The sequence below is a fragment of the Chanodichthys erythropterus genome, chromosome 5 (genome assembly GCF_024489055.1).
Source record: "Chanodichthys erythropterus isolate Z2021 chromosome 5, ASM2448905v1, whole genome shotgun sequence".
NCBI lineage: Eukaryota > Metazoa > Chordata > Actinopteri > Cypriniformes > Xenocyprididae > Chanodichthys > Chanodichthys erythropterus.
In genome coordinates, this window is record NC_090225.1 from 31,052,407 (window position 1) to 31,076,876 (window position 24,470).

The 24,470-nt window shown below is 39.4% G+C and overlaps 1 protein-coding gene across 2 annotated transcripts; it reads right to left on the reverse strand.

The window, feature by feature from the left end:
- Nucleotides 1-2,035: 2,035 nt before the first annotated feature.
- polh (polymerase (DNA directed), eta) lies at nucleotides 2,036-16,341 on the reverse strand. Of its 2 annotated transcripts, XM_067386881.1 has the most exons (10): nucleotides 16,003-16,340; nucleotides 13,938-14,072; nucleotides 13,414-13,640; nucleotides 11,997-12,169; nucleotides 10,400-10,503; nucleotides 10,191-10,310; nucleotides 8,743-8,866; nucleotides 8,604-8,669; nucleotides 6,610-6,782; nucleotides 2,036-4,454 (listed from the first exon to the last, which is right to left on the reverse strand). In XM_067386881.1, the coding sequence occupies exons 1-10, from the start codon at nucleotides 16,137-16,139 to the stop codon at nucleotides 3,764-3,766; spliced, it is 1,950 nt and encodes a 649-aa protein (XP_067242982.1). In that variant the 5' UTR covers nucleotides 16,140-16,340; the 3' UTR covers nucleotides 2,036-3,763. The 2 variants fall into 2 exon arrangements, with proteins under 2 accessions (XP_067242982.1, XP_067242983.1); XM_067386882.1 differs by lacking the exon at nucleotides 8,604-8,669 and having other exon boundaries at nucleotides 16,003-16,341.
- Nucleotides 16,342-24,470: the final 8,129 nt, after the last annotated feature.

Sequence of the window (24,470 nt, forward strand, 5' to 3'; positions counted from 1 at the left end):
TTTTTTGCTGTGAAACTCGAATGGGACTTTTCATGATTTACAAAATAAGAAAATTAAATATTAAAATGTCTATCATAACACTTTCAAAAAGGTTACAAAAAGAGAAATTCATTTGTTAGATTAAAATCTCAATCTTGGGTAGAATATTTGTAGTCTCAGTCATCAGTTTAGAAACGGGCGCCTCAACCCCTGTGATGTGTGGCGGCGGCAGCGCGAGATCTCTGGAGAATGATGAGCAGACACAGATCAAGTGCGGTACAGAGCATTCTCCGATTTATTCAGGAAGAAGGGTCATTTTTATAGGCAACAATCTCCAGGATGGCTTGAGCATCCAATCATACGACTTAAGAATCAAACCTTACCATGTACGGCATTTCAAGAAATATAATAACAAGTAAGAAATGTGTGTGTGTGTCTTCAACTTCTGGTTGTGTGTGAGAGTGTCAGTGTGTCCAAGGACTACTACTTCTTGTTTTGTCTAGGTAGGTACATGATGTGTATAATGAAAAAAGCCCAAGACACACAAAAAAGTCAAAAAGTGAAGCCCAAGAAATAAGAAATAATTTAACTTTGGCCACTTTCAAAGTATCTGTCAAAAAGCAGTAACATCTGTTAAGACTCACTATCTCACTGGGCCGCTGCAGAACACAAATACAGCACATCCCTTACTTCAGGAAAGGATCACAACACTTGTATACAGTACAAATATCACAGCATTAGTCAAAAATATGTCTTGGATATATACTGGTGATTATATAATTGCATATAGCTGGAAATCATTCAACTGTAAGACACTTTACAGAAAATGTTATACTGTCATGGCCTGTAACATCTCGAGATCCATGACAATGAGTAATAATTATAAATATAAATATTTGAAAAAAGAAAAAATAATGACTTTGGATACAAAGGCAATTATATAATCGCCCATACACATTCCAGAGGAAATTGATTAACTTCGATGTCTTTGACTTCTCATATTGGCAACAATTAGCACTGTATTAGACTGACTGTAAAACATTACCAAGGTGATGTCATCATTTCTTATGACAAAACATTTGGTCACACTTTATATTGTGTTGATGTTGTAAAACACTTGGCGGATACAGGTAAGTTTAGGACAGGTTTGGTGCTATGGGTAGGTTTAAGGGTAGGTTAACACTGTCATTGATGTGATTACAGAAATTCATTACAGATGTAGCTACACACAGGTGTTTTTTAAAATGTAAGTAATGTGAAACATGCATGTACACAATAAGTGAATTGTGTCAAATGATTAATTGTAATGTTAGTACAAAGTAGTTAAAGGGTTAGTTCACCCAAAAATGAAATTAATGTCATTTATTACTAACCCTCATGTCGTTCCACACCCGTAATAAGACCTTCATTCATCTTCAGAACACAAATTAAGATATTTTTGATGAAATCCGGTGACTCAGTGAGGCCTGAGCAATGACATTTCCTCTCTCAAGATCCATTAATGTACTAAAAACATATTTAAATCAGTTCATGTGAGTACAGTGGTTCAGTATTAATATTATAAAGCCACGAGAATATTTTTGGTGCGCCAAAAAAAAAAATAACGACTTATATAGTGATGGCCGATTTCAAAACACTGCTTCAGGAAGCGTCGGAGCACAAATTAATCTTTTGTGTCGAATCATGATTCAGATCGCGTGTCAAACTGCTGAAATCACGTGACTTTGGCGCTCTGAACAGCTGATTCAACACGCTGATTCATAACGCTCCGACGCTTCCTGAAGCAGTGTTTTGAAATCGGCCATCACTATATGTCGTTTTTTTTTTTTTTTGGCGCACCAAAACTATTCTCATCGCTTTATAATATTAATATTGAACCACTGTACTCACATGAACTGATTTAAATATGTTTTTAGTACATTAATGGATCTTGAGAGAGGAAATCTCATTGCTCAGGCCTCACTGAGTCACCGGATTTCATCAAAAATATCTTAATTTATGTTCTGAAGATGAATGAAGGTCTTACGGGAGTGTGGAACACCATGAGGGTGAGTAATTAATGACAATTTTCATTTTTGGGTGAACTAACCCTTTAAAGACACAATATAAAGTGGCACAAGCATTCAGTGGTAACGTGTCGCCCTCTAGTGGTGTGAAGTGAATAATGTCTAAACCATCCAGGCAGTTCTCACAGCACCCAAAACACCCGAGAAACTGCAGGAGCACATTTTATTTCAGAATGTCACTGTGTTTTAAAAGGGATGCACAATAAACAAGATGTCATACTGGAAGGATCATGGCATAGCTTTTTAATTATTTTGAAATGTGGAGATTCAATTATAATGTTGGCAAAGTTCCAGTATTGTGACAACACTTTTAATTACAAACATTAATTACAAAATTGCAATTTACAAAGCATGATTTTTTTTTTTTTTATGTAGCAAAAATGGGCTTCCGTGTCAACAAAAAATGAGTTGTTTATATTACAACCTAGTGCAGGGGTACTCAAGTTCAGAGGTCAAGAGGGCCGCATTTTAACCAAATAAAATGCAAAGGGCCACAAATTATAACTTGGATCGTAAGACTTTTATTTAGGCCTACTTAAGACAATATTTGTAGTTTTACAGTTTATTTACTAAAAGTGCAGTTTTTAAGGTCTGGCTGTTGTTCACTGGCTGATGAGAGTTTGTCCGTAAGATGAAAACATTGCACTTTTTTTATAGTCTTTTTATACTCCATTGCACCTTTTTAACACTTTTTATAGCACCTATTTATACTCAGAGAATAAATGTTTTATTATTTGTATTATTATTATTACCTACCTTTTAATTTGGTCAGAATCCAAAAATCTTTTTTTCTTTTTTTTAATGTTCAATCACAATTTTATGAATTATCTAACTATAACCAACGTTGTAAACATGATAAATCAGATATTCTCCGTGAGCTCAATGATGTGATGACAGATCTGTAATGGGAGCGCTGCTTGCTTTCTGTTTATAACACATTGACATTAAGAATAAAAGGTGTGTTTTTCATGATGCTCGGAAACTTACACACTGCAAAGTTTGAGGAATGTCAACTGCATTTCATCATGGAAAAATAAGGTTACTTTGTTTTTTACTTGCGCGCACAGTCTCGAGTCTTTGGTGGCGTTCACGAACACAAGTGCTCGACACATGCGCACTAGAGAGATTCATGCTTGTCTAGTCTTTTTCGCTCAAATAGTTACAATAAAATGTCTTTGTACTTGTTTAAAATTAGAGTTGCTGCTATCTTTTAATCCCCTCAAACGAGCGCTCTTCAACACGGTAGGTAGTGTTCTGTCTTCTCCGTTTCTTTTCAGACTGAAAAAACAGCCCGTTTCAGTGCTGACACCTTGTGGACAAACTAAATTAGTGCAAAAACTATTCATTGCGCGCGTGCAAAGTGCCTTCAGTTCTCTGCTGATGATTACAGCGTCACGCGCACTGTACGCCTACCCTTGTGTACGTGTAAAAAAACGAAGTAATACTCACGCTAATTTTGAACGCAAATTATAATAAAAAATACATTTATATGTAGCATGATGCGGGCCACAAATTTAATGCTGACGGGCCGGATGCGGCCCACGGGCCGCCTGTTGAGTACCCCTGACCTAGTGCATTCCAGTGTTTAGTGGGAGGAAATGGCTTTTGAACAATATTCTGTACAACAACGTATTTATTATTTACATTAATACACAGGAAACATATTTGAAAGGCTCAAATATAATTTAAAAAGCTTGATCAGACTGCTGTCGAACACATCATGTCTTTTTGAAGAAGGAGTCCAATGTGCCGGCGGTTCCCTGCACTCTGGCTCTCTTGGCCTGCGGGCCGCTCGGAGTCTTCGCTCGGCTCTTCCCGCGGGACGACTGAGGAGCTCCCGCCGGAACGGGACCGTCACTGGAGACTGAGGAACTGAACGATTTCTGCAAGTCCAGAGCGAAGTGATAATCCGTATGCTCAGGCATTTCCCAGACCAGCACCTTCTGCCCGCAGCGTTCACAGACATGAAGATCCTCAGAGGAGCTCGGCTCGCTCGCCTCCGCTGGAGCACGACCGCTCTCGTCCTCAGTCATCGACCCGTTTCCTTCAGAGAGCGAGTTTGTGAGTTTTTTCTCCAGGGTCTTTCTTTGGAAGAAGGAAGAGATTCCAGTGGCTCTCAGAGCACTGCAATGGCTGGAAGTGTTTTCCACAGGAGTGGGTGACGCGTCTTCATCTTTACAGGCTTCCTCCAGTCGCCGTTTGTTCTTTTCAGCTGCTTTCTCGAACAGAGACCGGATGGCCCCTGGGCTCTTGGGGGTCGGCTGTGTTTTGGGGGTTTGCGTAGAGGACGGAAGAGACTGCGTTGAGCTTGCGTCGCTGCACAGGAAGCTTGCTATTCCTCCTGATGAGGATGAAGGGATTTCACTGAACTTACTGGCTGACAAATAAAGGCAAGTCAAGGCCGGAGACCTAGAAGAAAACAATGAAGCTTTAGTGAAGTATCTCAACTGCTGTAACAACATCAAGATCATGGGTACGATGCCCGTGCGCATGTACTGGTAACATGTAACTCAACTGGCAGCCTATGGGCCAAATCCGGCCCGCCAATCATCTCAACATTCCCATTAAGACTGAATTTGGGCCGGACTGAAGATGATTAAATCCGGCCCTCGAATGAAACTACTTGAATAGCCCTGATGTGTAGAGCTTGAATGTATTGGAAGATGCAGTGCAAACGTTGCCACCATGAAAATAGGGTGTTTTATTAGTGGCTCAAGTGAAGGTCTGATCTCCTGATGAGGCTCGAGTCCCTCCTTCAAAGTCTATGGGATTTTTTCATCCATTTTTGAAAAATCTGTCTGATCCCTTAGAGGAGATTTTCCCAAACTGAGGTTTGTGAAGGAACAGCGGTGGGTTTGTGAGTTGATGAAAAGCTAATAATTAGCAGAAAATACTACAAATACATACACATTTAAATGTCAGTTTGTTTCATTCTCCTTCATAACTCCTCGTCTACACCGGATCCGAGCGGCGCAACATGACGCGTCAAAAGACAATATAACCCATTATAATCAGTGATACTGTCTACACTAGATACGACAAATTCCCAACAGTAAACGGATTCCCCGTTCCATTTCTGACGTAGTCCAAGAGCTTTGCAACGGTCAGTTTGTCACGTTCAGTGTTGACGTCGCGTCTAGTGAAGACATGGTGTTAAGAGATTTAAATGTCAGTTGGTTTTGTTCTGTTAAGTATGGAGCCCCTAAAGGGACATAAGAACAAAATGAGATGGGAGGAAAAATATTTGGCAATGCTTTTGTGTACCACCGAGAAACTTGGCATTCGCTTGCAAAGAACACGAAAGTTTTGCGAGCTAACACAAACATTTGTGAAAGAACGCAAAAACATTGCCAAATATTTTTCCTCCCAAATCACTTTTTTTCCACCACCATGTCCCTTTAGGGGCTCCATAATTAAGAGATTTAAAATGCATATTTTAAAAGCTGTGCAGACGCGACTGTGCGTGAGACAGAGCAGAACGAAGTATGCTTTTTATTTATTTATTTTGAGCTTGTGTCATTAACGACATGAATATGAGACCGCAAAAAGACAAAGATGTAATAGCATTAAAATTACCTGATTATTTTTTTCTACATATTTAGTTTTTTTTTTTATCTAAATGGACTATATGCACGGGTTACTTCCTGGTTGTCGTTAAGCCAGCTCGAGCACTTCCGGTGAACTGTTAGCTGTTCATTCTGTAGTCGCTGTTCAAATAAACCAGTTTTATTGATTGCAAAGACGAAGCTATTGGGACTGTTTAAAAACACTGTCTGTAATTAGAGACACACACGCATTTTCTTCAAATGTTATTTTTAATGTGATGACCACAAACATTACTTGTTCATCCTTCTGAGATTGTCCCCATTGTAAAACCAAACATTTAAAAATGTAGGAAATTCAACATTTAATAGAAAACATTTATTTAAAAATAAAAGACAATAATAACCACTTTAACCACCAGGTGGCGGCAAAGTAGCATTTATTTGCGCATATATCAGCCATTTCCTCTAAACGTTTTTCACTTCGTTTTTGACTAAATATTAAACATTAAAAATAACTAGGTTTAAAATACATTTGAAATACTCAAAAAATCTCATGAAAAACAATAACTTTTCTTGTGAAAGAATGACACAGAAGGCGATCACAGCAGCTGTCAGTCACTGCATCGCAAGATCAATGATTTCAGCACACTTTTTATTCAATTAACTAAAGTGCACAATAAATATTTAATTTTGGAAGCTTTTTTTTTTCACATAGAAGTGTGAAAACTGATGGTCGAATTGAATTTAGCCGAGGAGGAACATTGAGGTACGTCTTTATTTATTTATTTTTTATGCTTTCTTACATTTTAATAACTAAATTAATGCTATGCCACACTATTTAAGTGACTATATTCTGATTATAAACTAAGTATTACACTACTGATGCTCAACACACCAGCACATGACTCTCGCCGGAAGTTTTCGTGCTGGCTTATATTAATGCAAACGATCCGTGCACATAGTCCATTGGCTGCACTGGTTGTTTGTTTGAACTGATGGTTTCACGTATTGCTACTCACCACGCCTCCTGGTGACTTCCTGCAGTATTGAGGCTCTTGATGATAGCCAAGCTGTCTGATGTCATCTTCGTAGCATCATATCGCGCGAGAGCACAGCAGCGAGAGAAACTGCTGGCTTTCTTATCTCCAGCCTGCCGGACGCCCACGGTCAGCTGTTTGGCCACTCTCCCGTTCTGCAGAGAAAAACAATACATAGCAGGGCTGGGACAATAAAGATTTTCTGAATGCATCGCGATTCTCATTGGAATCGATTCTGAGGTTAGTTTTTAACAGCAGATGGCGCTCTAGGCTAGTTTTTAACTGCACACTCAAATCCTCATGAAGAAGAGCGCTCATGCGTTCGGCTGAATCTGAGAAAGTATTTGCACCTCAGAATGCTTTTATGACGAGATTAATGTAAACAGGTCACTGCAAACACTCTTGTAATTCACTTCAACCTTTTCAAACTTAATGAATGATTATTTTATAGAAGGTTGAAGTGGTGTGTGTAAGGAACTGGAAGAGAGCAGAGTACACAGTGCCATCTGCTGTTAAAACCTGGAATTCGAGAGAATCGCGATGCATTTGAAAAACGAATAATTTCTCGATTTGCGATGCATCAATGTACTGTCTCAGCCCTAATACACCTTGTGTCCCTCATGTTGTGTTCTGGTCATTTTGACTCGGAAAGGTCAAATGCTATTTAATATTATCACATAACTTATAAATTGGGTTTTTTTTCTCCACCTTGTTACTCTTGTGTTGTTCCAGGTCAAAAATGACCCGCCTTTTAAAAACTTTTAAATCACTTGTTATATTATCATCACCATCAGTTAAAAAAAGAAATGCAAAACCTGCACTAATTGTAAGAAAACAAGTTGAATCCAAGTTTGAGAGCGGAATCTTGGGACATGTGGTCTCCACATCACAGCTGGTAGAAAATAATCAGGATAGGACTCTGGGTGAAATCATGTTCATGGATGTGATGATTAACGTTACTGTAGTATGAAGCAGAGCAGGAGCGAGTGTTGTGGAGCTGAACGAGGAGCTGGAGCGATTGATCAACACACGCCTCACGAGCAGCGGGACTTTTATTATGACACAGTCGCCGGCGCTGCTTCCGCTTTTCCGGTCATGAGTATGAGGAAACGCAGCTCTGTTTATCATATTAGATACATTTGAGAGTGTTGAAAATGATGTTATAACGTTACTCTGTGCGTTCGCTCGGCGGCTGCTGTGAGACACTGTTACACACTGCAGTAAGATAGATCCATTTTACAATATCACATTAAATGCTGGATGATTGTGTTGATAAATGACATGCAATTAATTTTAAAACATATTGTATGATGGAAAAAAAGCTGTATTACTGTTACTAAAAATAAAGCTGCATCTGATTATGCTATGTTAGCTACTTCACAAAATAGTGTTTTTCTCTGAGGCATGGTAAAGCATGGTACAAAAATTAGATTTAAACAATAAGACTAAACGTGTTGAGCTATATAACAATAATTAGTTTTCTGTCTATAAATATATCAAAACAGTTGTTCCCTTGTCTATTAAAACATAATAAAATAAACACAAAATAAACCGGAAACCGAGGGTATGACGCCATTGACAGGCGACTCCTCACACGTCCCAGAGCCTTGGATAAAATTGCAATTTTCTCATGATTTACAAATAGTTGGAAACATTTGGGATATTGTAAGTACTCAAGTGAACAAAATATATAACACTGGCCTAGTGGTTTTGGGGTATTTTACTGCAAAATTCTTACATATTTCCCCTTTAAGCTTTTTGCCATGTAGATTCAAAATTGGACATTTGTTTGGAATGAAGGTTCCTCAAATAATGGGAATAAGCAAATCTTCCAGCTATTTGGGGTTGGCAAGCAATACAGCAACAGTGCAGTCACTGGTGTGCATTTAACAGCATTTTACATTTTCATCTTCGAACGTGGCTCATCCAGTCAGAACAGAGTTGAAATTACTGATTTGCTTTGTAAAATGACTCACCATGTCTCTATCTTTGTTCAGTCTTTCCTCTAATTCAAGGGCGAGCTGATGAAGCCAGTGCTGCACCTACAGTCACACAAGAGCGTGAGCAACACGAGCAGGAACCCACACACACCAATCTCAGATTCGCCAGATTCACCTGCTGTTTTGTAGCCAAACAGGTTTTCCCTGGAAAGTTCTTGCTGCAGCCGATGGATTTGGGAAGCTGTCGGGGATTCACCGGCTCAAACTCGATCCCTCTGCACATGTCGTACAGCCACGGCCTAATGCACAAATAAAGTTCCCACACTTTTCGATTAATGAATTTCCACAGGAAAACATGACAGCTGTGTGGACGGTTGACAATATTGTTTTCTTGACTGCATTTCATCCTCATTTCGATGAACTGAGATCTTTAGGTCTGTGGTGTTTTAATATAAAAGTCTCAGCTTTCAAATTCTGTCAACTTAATCACACAATTCAAACAAATGTTCATGTTCTTTAACAGTGTTGGGGAAAGTTACTTTTACAAGTAATGCATTAAAATATTGCGTAATTGTGTTAGTTTCCTTTTATGGAAAGTAATGTGCACTCAAAGTATCATATTTTTTAAATTTCTGTACGGATTGATACTGTAGTCGGTACTTTTGATAACTCTAACTTAGGGTTAACTATTTCAAGTGTGAAAAGCCCTAATATGTCACAGAGAAAAGTAAATTAAATTCAACACCTGTCACTCAAAACTATAGGCTAAGCCAAAAATATGAACAAACAAAAACGGCTGGCTTTCTAGCTATACAGAAAAATGAAATCTTTTTTAACATCTACACAAAAACAGAAAAGCTGTTTCCATCCAGTTGTGATCTTAACTTGTGTGCAAATTTGGAATATCGCATAAAACATTTGCAAATAAAGCTCTGTTACTTCCCATCCAGTGAGTCGAAGAGAACAAAATCGTTTGTTGTTCAGCATTTCAGATGCTGTGTAATGAGATCGGTCTGCTGATTGGTCTAGTTACCATCACAAAGTCACGTCTTTTTTCCCAAATGTTTTAGGTAAAAGTGTTTCCATCGTATGTTTTTTCATATTTGCATTAAAAAAAATGAAATTTTTCTCTTTTTTTTTTTACAATTCATGTGCATCTTGGCGTTTCCATCCAGCATTTTTTATACAATATCCCAATATGTGCATAAAAACAAGTGGATGGAAACACGGCTAATGTCGGTGTCTGACGATGGTTTCAGTACCGAATGTCTGTCCTCTAAAATCCGACCACAAAGGCTGAATGATCTCTCTGAAGGTGCACTCGTGGACAGGATGCAAAGCACATATCTTGCCAGGACGATCAGGGCAGGGAACTGGGAACTGTGTGGACGCCACCACTGCAGAAAGTTTAGTTCACTTCAAGATTGTTAAAGGATCTCGGGAGCAGCCAGGCTATTGTTTCTGTTGTTTTGTTTTTGTGCAATTTGAGAAATATATTTACTACAGAACGTTCCATGAAGATTTTATTCATTTTCTTGAATTTTTAGGCCTGAATCTTTTTCGGACAACTTTTCCGATCGCAGGTTTTTCTGAATGTGTGAAGCCTGTCGTGTTGGTTCTCACCCCGTCTTCTCTCCAAAGTGCTGCTCCAGCTGGACCTTGGCGAACTGAGTGAGATCGCCCATGTTTTCCACCCCCAGAGTCTCCATGATGGATTTTCCCAGCTTCCCTCCCAGATTACGACTGTAGATCAAGCACACATCATGCATGTTATCATTGTTATGGGGCACAAAGGGAATCAGATAATATCATGGTACAGGCGATCTACTTACATTTTTCTGATGGAAAGGGTGCTAAAGAGTTGTGGAACGGATGCCAGCGGCAAAACTGTTTGGCGATTGGGCTTGTTTAAACCACATGCCAGTTTGGCTAACACCTATGAAATAAAAAATGGGGGGAAAAAAATAAATTTTGATTGACTGTACCAGTGTTGAATGTACCAGTGAGAGTTCAAGCAAGAAATTCCACACTGTTGCATTCTGGGATGCATCTGGACACATTAGTGTGTACATGCAATTACATGTGTTTCTACTGCCATCCAATATTCATGATACGTTTTGTGCTTTGATTCTTCTGATATCAAACAGTCTCGTTTTTTTTTTTTTTTTAATGTGTCAGTTTTATTACAAAATTCAAACAATAAATGCCATTTGGACTCTGTTTATGTGACAGATCGCTGTAGCCACATGTGAAGCGATCATCTCTTCCTCTTTACTACATGTTACAGCAGCAAATAAACATGAATGAACATCAGAAGATACAGAACAACTTCCTGAAATGAATCATGTCTCATGTGATCCATCAATCATGGAAAGACGTCAATAACGTGATCCGGTGACATCACATTTACCTCAGAAAAGACATTTAGTGACTATAAACTCTATAGTGAGCTAGAAAAATAATTAACATTCATTATATTTAATGTTTACTTAACCTGTGATGTCTCATTTAATGTTTGTTTGAATAAATCTGTCAGTTTTTATTAAAGCCACCATTTAAATGTTTATATTTCAACAACGAATTGGAGTGGAATCATAATTATAGAATTAAATATAAATGCAACATTATGAGCAACTTAAATATTTGTATACAGCTTAGTTTTAGATTGATGATTATTATATATATAAAAATAAATAGTAATTATATTTAATAGTTTGGACTCTGTTAATTTGAACCTTTATAGTAATATACAGATCGGCAGGGTTCCTGCAGTGTTATTTTAGTTTTAGTAATATTTTGAATTAGCTTTTATTTTTATGTTTTTATGTTCATTTTAGTTTTATTTTAGCTTAGTAATTTAATTATGTCCTTTTATTAGTTTTAAATAAAACAACAACAGCACAATGCACATAATTTATTATTTAGTTTTCATTATAATTTTAGTTTCAGTAAATTTTATTTATTTATTTACAATTAATAATTTTAGTGCTTCAACTTAAACTTAAGTTTATTGCCAAAGCGACAATTCTATTTTTCATTTAGTTTAAGTTTTTTCAACTAATGTTTTTTACTTCAATTAACAGAAATGTTTTTAATAGTTTTAGTTAACGATAATAACCCTGTATAGTTTACAGCTTTAGTTGAGATTTTTTTTCCTAAAAAAATTGACATAGTGTACCTGATATATATCCAAATGAATTGCATCGAGATCTGAATCTAATCTAGAACTTATGAATCATAACTGAAACGTGAAATCTGTATCAAAACCCAGACCTAGTTTCTGCTATTCAGTGCTGACCAGGGGTGCATTTCCCAAAAGCAACTATGGTCACAAGTACCATCACTACCAATAGAATTCAACAGAACTTGCACGTACACAATTCCTGAATGTGAATGTAAAAGGTAGTTTGTGGTTTTCATCAAGCAGACCTTGTTGTGTGAGATCCCGGCGGAGCAGCGGAATCCAGTGTGTTGCTCCACCGCTGCCCTCATCTCCTCCACTATCAGAGCCCCGACCGTCAGACGCAGCTCCGCACAGACAGACTCAGCGCTGGAGGACAGAAGCTCCAGCCACTGCAGCAGACCTCCGACCCGCTGACCTTCTGCACAAACACACAATAACAAAATTCAACTTGCTGTGAACCACCGGGGGTATTCTGGAATGTATATCACATTATATTGATAACTCAGCAGAAGAAAAAAAAAAAAACTTACATTCTAATTTATTAGCAAAGATATTTGTATTACAGTCACTAACAGTGAACACACTGGAATGTATGAAGTGCATAGTGTGTAACTGAACACTTTTAACTGAAGATGTAGATGCCAAAAAATTCATATAAATATAGTCAAGTCACCTTTATTTATATAGCACTTTTTACAATGCAGATTGTGTCAAAGCAGCTTTACATTGATAATTGGTATATAATTTTTCCTTTTAAAGAATAGTGTCAATGCAGGCAGATCAAAAGCACTGTTGAATATCAAATGTCAAGTCAAATTAAATTAAATTAGGGCTGCACGATTAATCGTATTTTATCACGATAACGATATCTGCTTCTCTCGATTGATTTTAAATAATCGTCACGATATTGGCCCGCTCTATGAAAATGAACATAATTTGGAAATATTGGAAGTAATATTAGGAGTTTCGCTGTTTTATCTTTTGAAGTTCCTAAAGGTTTTACCAGTTTTCATAATGTTGATCAGCTAGAAATGATTTTTCTTTGCTTTACGATTTTGCCGGGCAATTTGAATCTGGTTTGTCTTATTGCAAACGAATTGTGTTGCTTTAAAATCTAATGTGAATACATATTACAAAGCGCTCACCAAAACCATTTTTTGTATTGATTTACCATCTAACGAAGTTATCATAGTTGGTTAAATTTAAGTCTTTGTGCCACCTACAGGCCTTTCGGGTGAAGTGTAGGTTGGTAAAGAACTTGCAAAATAGCCATAGTTACATTACTCTTTTGATAGAATAAACATGATTAATAATCGTGATTATAATTTTGAGGAAACTGTGGCACTGGCTGTCGTGTTGATGATGTCTTCACAATGGATGATCTAGTCGACTCGATCTCTGCTGATACAGGGCTGCGTTGTGGTCGTGTCAAGGCAAAATTGCATCAAGTATACAAAGTTTCAGAACCACCAAACCAACATTTGGTTCACTGGTTATCCAGTTAGCCAATCACAATTGCCAATCACCAGAGTTGAATTTATGTGCATCTTGGCGTTTCCATCCAGCGTTTTTTATGTGATATCCCAAAATTTGCATAAAAATGGGTAGATGGAAAACATATGGATTAGATGGATGGATTTGCTGTCATTTCCAAACACACACCTTTATCTAGCACCGTATTCTCAGTCTGGTCATCAGTGCCGGTCTGCGGAAAGCCTTGAACGTAGGTGGTTTTCAGCTGCTCTGGTGTGACGTCCTGGACACTCATGTGCTTCAGTCTGTCCTCCACGCTGGCCGTGAGGTCCATGTACGCCTCGTCGATGCTGGCTCTCTCTATGACAGCGAAGCGTGACATCACCTCGATCACCTCCACACTCGCCTCTCTGTAACTGATAGAGAGAAACTAGTGTTCATCTCATTAACGCAATCTATGACGAAACATGACCTTTTTTTCCATGATTAAGACGAGACGACAGCAACATCATTAAACGATAACTGTGACTATATCAACATGGAATATTATTGATGAAAAAAGTAATGTAGGCAAAAAATGTTTGTTAAATAAAAAGAGGAGGCAAAACATTGCAGACTGTTTTTAACAAGCTTTCATGTTTGTGTTTGCCAGATGTCAAGAGTTAAATCCATTTTTGAAATGTGGTGCATAAAATGAAGAGATGTGCACTTACTGGGTGAGATCAGCCTTCCCATGTGACTCTCGGACTCGTGCCACCTCTAGATCAGGGCACAGCTTCTTGGCATCATCTGCCCACATATTCCTGGTGACCCCGTGTGCCCTGGCTTCATAACTCACTGCTATAATGCTAATAACAAACACATCATTGTGCTTTAAATTACCATGAAATCAAAGTTCATCACTTATTATTTTACTGCAGTATTTACTATAAATGATTTATCCGTGGCCCACACATCATTATTGTCTTAAATTCATGTTCCTGGTAAACTTGAATTAGAATATCTTCCCCTCCCTCTTGCCATGACATCTCTTCTCTGATGACGAGGGCGGGGCAACCTGTCACTCACATGAGATCCACCAATGGTCTATGTGCACAGAGCGTCCTTTAGAACTTCTGCATTATAGTCACTTAAATAGTCAGGCATAGCATTAATTTAGTTATTCAAACGTATAACAGCATAAAAAATAAATTAAGTTGTACCTCAGTGTTCTCCTCGATTAAATTCAATTCGACCATCAGTTTTCACACTTCTATGTGAAAAAAAGCTTCCAAAATTAAATATTTATTGTGCACTTTAGTTAGATTAATTGAATAAAAAGTGTGCTGAAATCATTGATCTTGCGATGCACTGACTGACAGCTGCTGTGATCGCTTTCTGTGTCATTCTTTCACAAGAAAAGTTATTGTTTTTCATGAGATTTTTTGAGTAATTCATACTTCACATTGACAAAATGTATTTTTAAATCTAGTTATTTTATAATGTTTAATACTAGTCAAAAACGAAGTGAAAAACGATTAGAAGAAATGGCTGATATATGTGCAAATAAATGCTACTTTGCCGCCACCTGCTGGTTAAAGTGGTTATTATTGTCTTTTTTAGTTTTAAATAAGTGTTTTCTATCAAATGTCGAATTTCCTACATTTTTTAAATGTTTGTCTGAACTGTCATTGCGATCCATTGTTTATTTTGATCGCACTCCCTTGAGTTACGTCACTTCCAATTTGGCATTTTTCAGATGCAGAAGTAAAATTCTCTCACAAAAACGACTCCAGAAGCCTATGTATTTATACATGTTTTTTTCAAAGAAAATTTATTTCATACATTATTTTTCTATACATTGAATCACTGAAGCTCTAACCTACAATATGGCCTTTAAATGTTTGGTTTTACAATGGGGACAATCTCAGAAGGATTCAAGTAATGTTTGTGGTCATCACATTAAAAATAACATTTGAAGAAAATGCGTGTGTGTGTCTAATTACAGACAGTGTTTTTAAACAGTTCCAATAGCTTCGTCTTTATTGCAATCAATAAAACAGGTTTATTGGCAAATTAGGTAAATGTGATAACTCCATTAAAATATGAACACAACATTAAAATTCAACCATTGATGGTTTTGTGTCGATGAACAGAATGAACAGCTGACAGTTCACCGGAAATGCCCGAGCTGGCTTAACCACAACCAGGAAGTAACCGTGCATATAGCCCATTGGCAGCACTGAGAAAATCAAGCCCCGCCCTACATTTGTTCTTGTTCGAGAAGCCGTTTTCACTCGGACTAGGCAACTTCACATTCATGGGTGAATTTCAGAGTAATTATCCAGCTTATTAGAAGGTTTTAAGATCATTCACATTTTCATCATTATAATTATGTTCTTGATAACTAAGCACAGGTTTTAAAGGAGAATGATAGCGATCAAATCAAACATGAAAAAGTTACATTAATCCTAAAGTCTCCGAGACCCAAAACTGATGATGACCTATGAATAACTGAAATGAAATCTCTCCTTCAAGTTGTTTAAAATACACTTAATTTAGTGTATTTTGATGTATTATAGAAATAATAATGGAATTTAAAGAGAAAACATTGAAGAAAATAATATCTGTAGTTACTCATATAAGCATTGCAGTCTCTGGGATCCCAAACATAAACACTCAACATCAACAGAACATAACGGTTAGACTTAAAAATGATATTATTCTTGATAATATGTGTGACTATAGCACTGGCTCTCTCCACGATGAAAGCGAAATGTCATGATGTTCATGTCTCACCCTCCGCCTTTCCATGTCTTGTATTGCGCAACAACGCAGGGCTTGTTCTTGAGTTCGGGATTGATTCTTTGCTCCACTTGCACATAGAAACAATCCATGTCCACCAGCGCGACCACTCTTTCCTTCCCAAAATCCATCAGCACAATAACTGAAAGTCACTTATGAGACACAACTCTTCGCGTCTCTCCCGCGGGTCTCATCCGCGCTCTTCCTCGCTCTCTGTTGAGTAACGCGCGCGCACTGCGCTGTGTCCGCGCACTGCTCTCTAGAGGATGAGAGCGCAATAACTTTGGTGTCTGATAGAAATAATAAACCATCATATTAGAATGATTTCTGAAGGATCATGTGACACTGAAGACTGGAGTAATGATGCTGAAAATTCAGCTTTGATCACAGAAATAAATTATATTTTAAAGTATATAAAAATAGATAAACATTATTTTAATAAACGTTTGACCGGTATTGTATAATCTAGTGATATTCAACAAGTAACAAGGGCTGGACCCTGCTGACCCAATCAGCATTGTGCTTCTAGTGGTCACAGTTTAATGTTCCAATTTCAATAGTGACTGTTCAGTGTGGTGAAATCTCTTTTTTGGCCCATTTTATCTGTGAAAGAGAACCTGTGTAATAATTATGCACACCTGAATAAAGGTACCCTCGTATACATTTATATCACTTATAAATTATTATATACAAAATGAACGGTAGTTATTCAGATTGATTTGGTTTGGAATTGATAAAATGTACTTTGGGGAAAAAAGTATGATCAGACTATAGACTTATAACAAATGAGCAATATTATAATAAATATGCATTTTCACGAGTCTATATTAAAAAAATAAATAAATAAAGCCATGTTTAAAATATTTAAATTTTCATTTAAAATGTCTATAATAATTATAAAATAAATTTAAAATATTCCTAAACTTCAACAAATCTTTAAATGTTAGAATAGAGATTTTATAATGTATAGTGATGATTCCATGAAAAGCAAAACGCATAGAGAACTGCGTGTACTGTTTCCAGTGTACTTTAGTGTAGTTTAATTTTTGAGCCACTAGGTGGTGCTATTCTATGTTTGTGATAGTAAGCTCTGACCATAATAGCAGCCATCTTGTTTTACTCAGTTGATGCTGATAGTCACACGGTTAAAGCAGCTATTTTCTATCCTTTCATCATCTTTGCAATCATTTAAAGAAGCTTTGTCTGTAAGTATTACAAGTGTTTACAAGAACGTTATCATCTTCTTATATTGTTACTGGTGATGTTATTCAGGACAAATTTCATATTTAGAGAGATTATTTCCAGTACAGTGTTATATGCATCTGCTATGTTAATGTGTATAGTATATGTAGTTATCCCTTATGTGAACTGTTAAATTTCTTTAATGCACATTCTTTAGAAACTTTTTTTTTTTCCTTTTTTTTCTGTATTTCAGTTTTACTCTGTTCCACTTATATTTGAAGTGGTGGTCATAATAAATCCATGCTTCAATTCAACGGCCGTGTGGAAGGAGTTATCTATAGGGGAATTCTTTTACGAGGGCAGAATACCTGATGAGTTTATTACAAAAGCAAGGACCTTACATTTTAATTGCAAAGGAAACCAACTTATAACTTTTATATTATATTATATTATATTATATTATATTATATTATATTATATTATATTCTTCTGCTCTCTATTTTCAAGGGTAAATTAATCAAGTGGAGGAGGTTATCTAGAAGGCAAGGTCAGCATCAGCCCCTGTGCCTAATGGGCTTCCATATAAGCTGTACAAGAATTGCCCCCAGGTGGTTAAAGTACTATGGAAGCTCATGAAAACAGCTTGGAAGAAAGAGCAAGTCCCAGCTGAGTGGCAACAAGCTGTTGGTGTGTTCATTCCCAAAGAGCAGAACTCTCATACCATCAATCAGTTCAGAAACATTGCCTTGTTAAACGTGGAGGGGAAGATTTTCTTCTCTATTCTGGCAAGGAGAATGAGTAACTTTCTCATGGGGAATGGATACATTGACACAAGCTGCCAGAAGGCTGGAATCCCAAACTTCCCTGGATGCATCGAGAACTCCTCTGTGATTTATGACCAAATCCAGCGGTCAAAAAGAGAGAAGAGCGACCTGCATGTGGTGTGGCTGGATCTTGTCAATGCATATGGCTCAGTGCCGCACAAGCTGATAGAATTTGCCATGGAATTCTTTTATGTCCCAGGTTGTGTGCAGAACATCATCATTGGATACTTCAGCAGCCTGAACATGTGCTTCACTCTGGAGGGCTATACAACAGGATGGCAACAGCTGGAATGTGGGATTGCCATGGGGTGTGCCATCTCCCCCATCCTATTTCATTTAGCCTTCGAGGTAATCCTCAGAGGGGCCAGGCAAGTAGTCAGGGGCATCAAGCTACCGTCAGGCGAAAGGCTTCCACAATTGAGGAGATACATGGATGATGTAACAAGCATCCTTCAGACTGCCCCATGCACGACCAGGCTCCTTAAGCGCTTTGACGAGCTGCTTAAATGGGCAAGAATGAAGAGCAAGGCTGAAAAATCTAGAAGTCTTCCAATTAGGAAAGGCATGCCGCATGTCAGGACTATGTTGCTATGACTATGATGCATGTTGCTGGAGGGGAGCCCATTTCATGGCTGGACCAGAAACCACTGAAAAGCCTGGGGAGGCAGTATACCGCAGATTTATCTGACAGGCAGATGGGGAAGCTAGCTAGGAAACAACTTGTAGATGGCTTGGCAAGAATTGAGTTAAGCCACCTGCCTGGGAAACTCAAAGTGTGGTGCTTCCAGCAAACACTATACCTACACGTGCTGTGGCCTCTAAAGGTTTGTGAAATTACTATAACAGAGGTTAGCAGGATGGACACCCTTGCCAACAACTACATTCGAAAGTGGTTGGGCTTGCCCCGCTGCTTTTCAGATGCAGGTCTCTTTGGCCGGAACATGCTGGAGCTCCCTATAAAATCCATCAGCCTGGGGTATAAACAAGAGAAGGCACGCCTTGTACTGGACTTAAAGGACTCAGCGGACCCGCTTATAAGGAATGCAAAAGTCCCCATCCGAACAGGCCGCAAATGGAAGGCACAAGCTGAGGTAGAGCATGCTATCTCCATGCTGAAAAGTGATGGGGTTAGTCCAGACCAGTCGGGCTGGCCTAGGCTGGGGAGCACCACAGCAGCTCTGGTCTAAAGCCACCAAGAGACAACAGAAGACTATGGTGGTGGATGAAGTTACCAGGCTGGAGCATGAGCGCTTCCACATAAAGGCGATATCCCAAGGCAGCCAAGGAGCCTGGACGCGATGGGACATGACTTTGAACAGGCGCATAACCTGGGCAGATATCTGGAGGATGCCACAATCCAGGCTCAGCTTCCTGTTGAGGACGACCTATGACACCCTTCCATGCCCCCTTAACCTCACCCAGTGGTTTGGAGATGAGGTAGGCTGTCCCTTGTGTGGTAACATCAAGGTAAGCATCCAGCACATCGTATCAGGGTGCAAAGTAGCGCTGACCCAGGGACACTTCAGGTGGCGTCATGATCAAGTCCTGGCTAAGCTGGCGGTCCTAGAGAGATGTAGGGTAGCAGCATATCGCACACCAGCAACAGTAAAGTATTTCCAGGCAGGCTTTGTCAAATCTGGCAGCATTCTCCTACCTTCTACCCAGAAAAGGAACACCATGCTCACACCAGGCAAAGAGTGGCAGATGGAAGCTGTTGGTCTTTCCAAGAGAGATCAAGACAACTACCCTCCAGCCAGATACCATCTTGTGGTCCACGGTGGAGAAAAGGGTTCTCCTCATTGAACGTACCATCCCCTGGGAAGAGGGCATGGCAGCAGCCCAAGAAAGGAAGCGTCTCAAATACTCTGAGCTGGCAGCGGAGTGCCAAGAGGCAGGATGGAGAGCCAGGGTCTACCCAGTGGAGGTTGGGTGTAGAGGCTTCGTGGGCAGGACAGCAGTCCAACTGCTCCAGGGCGTTGGAGTTGTGGGGTCAAACCTGCAGAAAACCATAAAGGATTTGGGAGAGGAGGCAGAGAAAGCGAGCTACTGGCTGTGGCTCCTGAGGAAGCACAACGGTTGGGGGCCAACACCCCTTTAAAGGCAGCTGCAGGGGTGGCGGGGAGATGTCCCCTATATGCCACTGCCCCCCTGCCAGGAGATGTACTGGAATAGGGGGCGAAATATCAGTGATCGGCGGCCTCCAGCTGACGACCCTGCAGCTGACCGTAATGGCACTGGTGGAGGTGCGACAGGCTGGAGAGCCAAAGCAGGAATAACATCTCACCTGTATAATGATTTAAAAAATCATTATTGACCCATAATTCTTCATTTTGTGGAACACAAAAGGAGAGAGTCACATATCTCAGTCACAGTTAGAAAAGAAGCAGTGATAGTGAATTGTAACTCAGGCTGTCAGTCTTTTAATGTTCTGCCTTACATCTCCTTTTGTGCCCCAATGAAAATAACACAAAAGAACATGACCAGTTTTATTCTTGAGCAAATATTGCTTTTAATTTGTAACTTGAGACTATTTATAAAAGCCTGTCCTGTGTGTATTTGAGTATAAATACCTTTTCTGTGTTAGTCTTGTAAGGTCTGTATGCTCTAATGATGTTGGCTATATGTAACTGCATTTTGTAATTATTAAAGCAAAGTGTGATTATTTTGTAAACAGACTAATTTATCTTTTAGTATTAAGTATTTGAGATTTTTAAAACAAGTAGAAAATGTGCTAATTGTATAGCGTTGTTTCACACAGATGAAATCAACATCAACGTTGGGTAAGCCAACCAATTAGATCAATTTCATGTTGATTCTAGACGTCATTTCACTCAACTGAAATCAACATCGCTTCAATTTTAGGTAAGCAAACCCGTTGTGTCGATTTTCCGTTAGTTTTGAATGGCGCGTCTGATGTTGATTCAACATTACCCTGATGATCAAAATGATGTTGGATCAGCATCAGAGATCAACAACATTTCGATGTCACTCATAAGAAACATTGTTTCTAGGTTAATTCTATGTCAGTTTGCTATCTGGGTATCCTCCTCTTGTTTTCTGAATCTATTTATTAATGTGATTCCTGTTTACTGTAGATGGAGCCCTGATGTTTCAGCAGGTGCCTTTGGTTGAAATAGATGGGATGCAGCTTGTGCAGACAAAGGCTATCTTGAATTACATTGCTGGAAAATACAACCTCTATGGAAAAGACCTTAAAGAACGGGCTTTGTAAGTATCAACTTTTAATGATTTTTTTTTTTCTGTAACTGTTGTGAAACTAGACTCCAGTAATCAGTTATTTTAAATACAATTCCAGTCAACAAGTAACAACACCTAAACAATTTTCACTGTATTTTTTTTCCTGAAGGATTGACATGTTTACAGAGGGTATGTAGTGAACAGCACATTCTAGGGCCCAGTTTATGGTCGGGCCCCTCTCTGTCCGTAACAGCGGACAAAGGTGTGCTACATTTTGATTGGACTAACACAAACAAACTGTCCTACGTCATCAGATAAAGATGGAAGGACAACATCCAGACCTCTCTTAGAGGGTAAGAAGAAGACCTCTTGTACCAAGCCTGGGAAGGACAAGACTTCTCATTGGTCCACAGGCAGTTACTGCCCTTCACCTATCTAGACACCCAGTACGGTACATACCATAATCATGAGAAGCATAGTTTCCGCAAAGAGAAGAAGCCTGGATTCACGCCTCGAAAGCTGACCACTGTTCTGCATGGGGGAAAACAGAAGCAAGTGCCAACTGAGAAGCCAAAGACTGGGACAGCGTCCTCTAAAAAGATTCAGGAGGAGCCCAAAAGGTATTGTCAGTTCTGCAATACCATCCAGCATTACATGAATCAGTGCTCAAACTTTAAGCTCTTGAACAAGGAGCAGGTCGAGAATTGGATCAAGATGAGCAATAGATGCTGGAGATGTGGCCGAAGTCATCAGACCTCAAAATGTACTTTGAAAGCGAAGTTTAAGAAATGCGATAGGAGACATCTTGAGGTACTTCATGATGTTAATGCCAATTCTGAGTCTAGCAGGAAAGGCAACATCAGAAAGTCAGAAGGGAGCGCATACCCCGTAAGTTCCACTTCCCAGACCTTGTATTTTGACCGCCCCACAAGTGGAAAGCAAGTGTTACATAAACTGAGTCGTTTGTGATTCAGAGTGGTGACAAGTCGCTAGAGACTTTTGCAGTACTGGACAACGGATCCGAGCGAACGATTCTGCTGCATGAGGCCGCTCAACATTTAGGCCTTCAAGGTACCATTGAAGACCTAGCTCTTCGTACTGTGAGGCATGAAGTTCACACCATCTGTGGAAGTTCGGTGTCTTTCTCTAAAGCTCCAGCCTCACAACCTGACAAATCATTCCCCATTCATAGAGCCTTTACGGCTAAAGAGCTGGGTCTTGTCCAAAATACTTAGCCCATCACTGATTTGCAGTGCAAATACCGCTATCTTAGAGATCTGCCCTTGCACCATATCAATCAAGCACAACCATTAGTGCTTATTGGATCAGACTATCCACATTTGATCACCCACTTCAGCGGTTCTTTGGGGTGGTTAAGGTGCTATATAGCCCATGTATGGTTCTTCAGCAGTTCCTTGCTGTGGTTACCCACATGGAAAAAACCTATATAAACATATATGTTTCAATATAGGTTTTGATATAGGTTTTGCATATATGTGACATATATAAAATTGGCCGTTTTCCTATATTATAGGTACATATATGTACATATAAGTATGCATATATGTACGCATATATGTACACATATATGTACACATATATGTACCTATAATATAGGAAAACGGCCAATTTTATATGTCACATATATGCAAAACCTATATCAAAACCTATATTGAAACATATGTTTATATAGGTTTTTTCCATGTGGGCATGCCCGTGGAGCCAGTGAGATTGGGACCTAAAGGAGGACCAGCAGCTGTGCATACGAGGCTTGGGTGGACATTGCATGGTCCATCAAGGTTCCTTTGTCCTCGTCTTCAGCCGTAGGAGTGTCTCTTTGTTTTTTGTGTGACACCAGATTCTGAACTCTTTAACCAGGTTGAAAGGCTATGGAAACTGGACATTCTGCCTTACCAGTCTGACAAGTTAGTCACACGCTCACGACAAGATGCAGAAGTCCTCCGCATTCTGGAAGAGAAGACCATCAGAATAAATGTGGATGAAGTAAATCAATACGCTACCCCATTACTCTGAAAAGAGACACTTCCCCCATTGAATGCTCCAAAGGAAGCTGTCATAGCTCTCCTATGTAGTACGGAGATACGACTATCCAGAGAGCCTCTTACCTGGGCCATTTCTTGGGGCATTGTAAATCTGATACTTTGGCATACAAACCATATCAGAATGAGAAAGGTGAAACCAACATATGCAAGATCTACCGCACACTTGCAAACCAGTATGATCCCCTTGGGTATTTGATCCCTTTCACTACAAGGGCTAAGATCATTGTGCAGTTGCTCTGGGACAAGAAACGTGGCTGGGATGACCCTTGCCTCCCTGCTGATTTACTTGCCACTTGGCAGCAGTGGGAAAGTGAGCTCCCTCAGTTGCCCCAGATTTCTCAGCCAAGATGCTACAGCTCCAGCATCCAGCATGCAATCAAAAGTTGCAGCGTTCATGTATTCTGCAATGCTTCTGAGAGAGCCTATGGCTCTGTAGTGTACATGTGTACTGAGGATGAGCAAGAGAATATTCAGGTAGCTTTCTTGGCTGCAAGGTCCAGAGTTGCTTCAAAAAAGCAGCTCTCCATCTCACGCTTAGAACTTTGTGCTGTACTGACAGGCGCGCAGCCGGGTGCTATATTACAGAAAGATCTGACTTTAGACATCCACAACTTTGTGTTTTGGACTGATTCTACCATGGTCCTCGCATGGCTGCAATCTGATTGCAGGTACAAAGTATTTGTGGGAGTCACTGAAATACAAGAGCTGTCTGACCCAAAATTCTGGCGCTATGTTGATTCATCTAATAATACTGCTGATGAAATCACACAAGGTTTGGCACTGAATCAATTGGCTCAAGACACTCACTGGAGGCAGGGTCCAGCCTTCTTGACACAAACCAAGTGCAACTGGCCGAAGGCACCTGAATGTCAAACCCCTGATGATATTCAGGAGCTCAAGAAATCTGTATTCTGTAGGTTACTTCACGAAACTGCAACACCTGTCATTCCAGATGTCCATCAATTTAGTAGCTATCAAGAGCTTCTAGAAGCCACAGTGCAGTCCCTGCATGGGGCGGCTAGCAGTAGAGAACCGGCAGATGCAGATGACTACCATGATGCAGAATTGACTCTTAAGTGGCATTGCCAAATGCAAGATATCCCTGAAGAGTTTGCCTTACTCAAGGATGTTTATGCACAGGAAACTTCCCACACAGCATGTAACGAATTGAGTTCTCTTTCGTTTCTTCTTGTGC